We start from the raw sequence: 5,814 nt of genomic DNA, 5'->3' as shown, positions 1-5,814 counted from the left end.
TCAGAAAACATGTCCATAACATTGGAATGCGCCATCAGAAGGATCTATGACTGCTCATTCGAGGGGGAGCTTACGTAGTTCTACTCTTTTTACCTTACTATGGTTTTTCCCATTGGGTTTTCCTAGAAAGGTTTTTAACGAGGCAACATAGACGTTAAGCAAAAGACGATAGTGACACCGGTCCCCAAGGGGGAGTGTTACAAACGTCAAATATGGCAGCGCCTCAATTGTTGAGTTTGTGAACAAATATGGGGCTCACTGTCACTATTTACACAGTAACTTCCACTTTTTAATTTCTATATAAACGATCGTTTCGATCGTTTATAACACACCATCTCAAAAACACAATCTCTTCTCCCTTATAATAAAATCTCTCTCTATTCCAGTGTTATCTTCTTCGTACGGGTATAAAATTTTGCTTTGTTTAAATTTCCGCGATACAATAAAATTTCAGTTCTTTTTATAACATTTGAATATTATAATCATTTCATTATTGAGAATAAAAATTATGTTCTTTTTAACTATTAGACTTTTGGTCGGATTGTCTTCTGATTGAGAATGACCTGGTTTAGCCGGATGGTTAGATTGTCTAAGCTGGTTGGTCAAGTCAGGAGAACCACAATTGACTGGTTGAAACTTTCTCATAAATCCTTTTCGGATGGTCCTTGGAGCCATCTTTAATTCTTTATGATTAGAATTTGGGTGGTTGGGTTAAGGTCAGTTTATGATCTTGTATCAAGAACACTTTCACCTTAGAAATTAGTTATTTAGAAAACATTTGGTTAGGCAAATACCACCTCCATATTCATCCCCCTCCATATGGGATTTGGGGACAGGATAGATGGTCTTGGCATTGAATTGCGTCAGAAAGCTGTTTTTTTTCTTTTTTTGTCAAACCGTCAGAAAGCTGTTAAAGATAGGCATTTCATCCACGTACGTCTACAACAACACCTATCCCCACAATAAGCCAAGTTGTCTTATAAAAAAAAATCTTGGATTGTCTTCGTTCTTTGAGGAAGATAAGACAATCCGCGTAATTCTTTGTCAAAGGATAAATGGATCCGACTGATTATGATAGAATAGTTAAAGATAATCTTTACAAAATGAAGTACAATTGGAAATTTGAATTCTTATATGTAACCACTTATTCTTTCTTTCGCAATGACCACTTTTCCACTTTGGATTACTGTTGTAAAGATTCTACTTTTGTATTCCAGAACATGGACTTAAAGTTTCATCATCCATGCTTTATTGATATATATATATTAATCCACGATAATAAATATGCGTAGAGGGACCGATGGTGATACGTTGGATATACACTATGTACATCCAATTCCAACTAACACAAAATAAAAATAACATTTTCCCTGTGGAATTATTTAGATTTCCGTATCCACTGGTGGACCTTAAAGAAAGACCAACACACCTACTTTCTCTAATTTTATTTAATATACACACAAAAAAATGAAATATGTTACTCAATAATATTTCTTAGCATTTCCTTTTGCCATTATTTAACATGAATCACCCAAATGTGACATACTCTAATTCCACAAACCATTATCACAATGCTCCCACTCGCCAACTACTACATATCTTCCTCATCCATGTCCGAGAACAATGTTAACAACAGCAAGAGGAGGAAGAAGAAACGTCCGATGATAGTTTATGGAGGCGGAGGAGGAGATGATTTGGCGGTGGTGAAGGCGGCGGCGTGGGCTTGGTATCAAAGGAAGGAAGGCAAACCGATTATGAGAGAGTTTGAGATAACAAGAGCACCGAGAACACCTCGACCTTCGCGGTACAAGATCGAAGCTACAAAGAACATGATCCTCTCTGACAACAAGGTTTTAGCCGAGAATAGGGTTTCTAAGTCTTCGCTTTGGTACACAAATTTCCATTACCAAGAGGATCAAGAAACCCAATACTCTCGTCTACTTGACACTTACGAGAACAAGAACATATCAAAAAGGCTTAATTTGGATGATCCTGGTTTATCCGTGAGTTTGAGCAGTGCTTTCATGCTGAACGACGATAATCATAATCATGATTGTGTTTGTGATGATCATGGTATGTTAAAGAGAAATGGCTATGATAAGAATACTAATAGTAGTAGAAAAATTGATAACAAGAATTCCATGAAAAAAGTGAGCAAAAGAAGTTTGTGGAAGGGACTGATTGTTATGGGTCCAGTGTCTACGGTTTGTGGGAGAAGCGATGATGTGGATTTACGGGCTTCTAAAGCTAGCCGGAGAACAGTTAAGGTTGCGGCGGCGGCCGAGGCTCTCCTCAGTTCGGCAGCAAGTGGCAAGACCACTCAGACCCGTAGTCGCTAACTTTAGTGGTTATTAGGATAGAAAGATTTGAACAATTTGTTCAAAATTCGTACATTTTCATGTTTCTGTATTTGTTGAACTAGCTGTGTATTTTCTTCCAGTTTCAGTAAATACGTACATCTTTTTTAAATTTAATATCTCTTCGGGGAACAAAATGACAAGAAAATATTGAATTTATTCTAACTCGGTTGCGAGTCTTGTGACATTTGTACTGATGTTTAACAATTCTTTTAATTTCAGTATTTTTTTTTATTATGGTGTTGTTTATATGCATTGATTCATCTCGATAAAGCTGCATTGAAATCCATGTTGTTAATTCAACATAGAAATGGATCAAATTTGTTTTTGAGCTTAGCTGAATTTTCATAAAAATTTAATAAAGCTTTCACAGATGATCTGGATGAACGTAATTCAATTGAAAATAATAAATGACAAAATGACAATTTTAAACTTAAAATGATCTATAATTGTTTAATATACGCTATTTAAAATTAAAATTTCCATCACATATTTTATTCAAAACTAACAATAATATTTTCAGCAAAAAAAACAAAAAAAAAATCATAGTTTCTCGAGAAGTCACAAAATTACATTTTACACTAAAAAGGTCAATTGTTTTCCTAAAATTGAGAAATCATATTTTCGTTAAAATCATAAAATCACATTCTCGCTCAGAAACTGGAAAATCATATTTTTGACAAAATCATAAAATCACATTTCTTCAGAAATGAAAATCACATCTTTCTCTAATAAACTTAAACTCATTTTTAGCCAAAACCACAATTCACATTTCCTACCAAAATTGCAAATTACTTTTTTTTTGTCTAATTGTATATCTCAGTTATCGCTAGGCCTGGGACGGATCCGGATATCCAGGAAATTTAGGGTAATCGGATCCGGATCCGGATCCGTGAATTTAATATCCGGATCCGGATTCGTAGCTTCCGGATATCCGTCTCGATATTCTATTACCCGCGTATATCCGGATCCGGATCCGTAAAAATAACTAAAAAATAATATATTTTTAAAAAAATACTAATTTTTTAATATAATACCTAAATTAAATATTAATACAAGATTTATAAATATATTTATATATGTCTATAATATTGTAAAAAATAAAATATAAGATTATAAGATTAATTCATGTATAAATATTAATATATCAAATATAAATATTAATAAAATTTAAAAATTAATGTGTTTTAAAAATACGGATCCGGATCCAGATATCCGGATCTAAAAATTAAGATATCCGGATCCGGATTCGGTTTGCACGGATCCAAGATTCGGATCCAAGATTTTACTATTTTACTATCCGGATTTGGATCCGGGCACCCCGGATATCCTATTTTCGGAGCGGATCTGGAGCGGATCTGGAGCGGATCTCAGATCGAATCCGGATCTCGGATAATAAGTCTCAGGCCTAGTTATCGCCATAACAAATCATCAATATATTTTTGTTACAACAAAAAGGTAAATTCCTTTTATGAATTTTACATTGAGTTAAATATGGTTTATCCACAAAGTCACATGCATCTAGAAATTGAGATTAAAATTGAGATTAAAATTTTGGATTTTAAATTTGAAAATATTAGATTTGGGATTTTAAATAAGAATATGTAATTTAAAATATATATAATTTGGAATTTAGAACTATGAAGTTTGTGTTTAGAGTTGGAGGTTTAAAATTTAGAATTTTTGTGTTTTAGAGTTTATGTTTAAGATTTAGAATTTTAGTTTGAAAATATTAGAACTAAAATTTAGATTTGGAGTTTAGAGTTAAAGTTTAGTGTTTATAATATAAAGTTTGGAGTATGGGGTTTTGGGGGTTTAGGGTAAGATTTGAGAATAAAATTTGAAAATATTAGATTTATAGTTTATACTTAAGATTTGGTGTTTAAGTTTGAAAATGTTAGATTTAGTCTTTAGATTTATTATTATTAGGGTATAGGGTTTGAAATATAGGTTATAAGGTTTTGGTTTAGTGCTTAGGGTTTTAAATAGCAATGAAATATTTGTTGCAAAATCATGGCTATTTTAACCATGAAAAGTTTTAAGACTAAATTGTAGAAAAAAATATTGCGGACTAACAATGATTATAGCCATATTTTATTTTGTGACTATTATGACACAAAATATTTTTGGCAAAATTGTGGCTGTTTTATAAATGTTACGATTGTGATTAAATTATGACAAAAAAAATATATTTTTTGGATTATCCATAGTCTTAATCTCATTTTATTTCATGACCATTTTGTCACGAAATATTTGTGGTAAAAGATTTGACTATTTTACACACGTTTTGTCTTGTGGCAAATCCATTGCTTCTGCCACAATTCAGACACATTGTGACTTTTCATGGTTTTTCTTGTGGCTTTCAAAATTGCTACAAAAATTTTGTGGTAATTTCTGTGGCTATAACCAAAAATTTATTAATGAAATAATGGTGGAACATACTCACACTATGCGAGTCACACACACACACATACAAGTAGTATATTCTCCATTCTCATGTGGACTAAAGTACAGCTCCATTCTTGCCATCAGATCTTGGACGAAGCAGTGTGAGCTGCTACGATTCGTAGATGCATAGCTGGGATATTCCTGGTAAAGGCTGACAACTTTTCTTGCTCCAAATGAAAAATTTCACATAGTATGAACTGAAAAATAATATTTATTCATGTAGAACCATATTAATATATCATAGAAAAATCTTTATGTAAGGCAACTATTACCACATCAGATCTTATATATTCATATACATATATATATAGTAAGAAATACTTAATATTAAGGCTAATTGAGTTTAGCACACTTGTGTTGCCTAAAGTGCTTATGAGCTGCACGGTTTTCTTCGACCGCCACATCAATGAATTTTTTCTCTTGTTCGTCAGAAAAGGTTGTACTGGAAAACGTACATAGATGAACAAGAAACTCTATGATGCAACCAAGAAGAGGAATACTCGAAACTTTAGATGTAACTGGAGGAACCTGAGGATCATCTATATGAACTGGAGGAACCTGAGGATCATCTATATTAACTGGAGGAACCTGAGGATCATCCATATGAATCTATCTCTTGCAATATTGTAAGAGTTCTTTTTGAGATCTGAAAATTAGGATGATGAATAGCAGAAAAGAGGGAGAGATGTGCTTATCTAATTCTAATGGGAAGAGTGACTCGATTTCCACGAACGACCTAAAGTTCTCACCGCCTCTTATGATTTTTCAAAAGTTGAGTGGTCATAAAGAATCAAATGCCTTTCTCATTCTTTTGACGTGTTGTAATCACAAAAATGTTACAAAATATACAAATCTGCAAATATTATTCTAATCACAAAATTTAATTATATCTTACATTAATTTAATCTGACTTTTGTAAATTAAATTAAGTTTTCAATTGATCATTTTGGAAGATTAGTTATAATAAAAGGGAAATTTTATGTTTACCACTTTCATGGTACCACTTTTC

At 32.6% G+C, this 5,814-nt stretch overlaps 1 protein-coding gene across 1 annotated transcript; it reads left to right on the top strand.

The window, feature by feature from the left end:
• Positions 1–1,496: 1,496 nt before the first annotated feature.
• On the top strand, positions 1,497–2,545 carry LOC106324936. The gene has a single exon (XM_013762942.1). It carries the CDS (start codon positions 1,572–1,574, stop codon positions 2,337–2,339), a length of 768 nt encoding a protein of 255 aa, XP_013618396.1. The 5' UTR covers positions 1,497–1,571; the 3' UTR covers positions 2,340–2,545.
• The last annotated feature ends 3,269 nt before the right edge of the window (positions 2,546–5,814 follow it).

This window comes from Brassica oleracea, chromosome C2 (genome assembly GCF_000695525.1).
Source record: "Brassica oleracea var. oleracea cultivar TO1000 chromosome C2, BOL, whole genome shotgun sequence".
In the NCBI taxonomy this organism is placed as follows: Eukaryota; Viridiplantae; Streptophyta; class Magnoliopsida; order Brassicales; family Brassicaceae; genus Brassica; species Brassica oleracea.
This window is presented reverse-complemented; position numbering and strand designations above follow the sequence as displayed.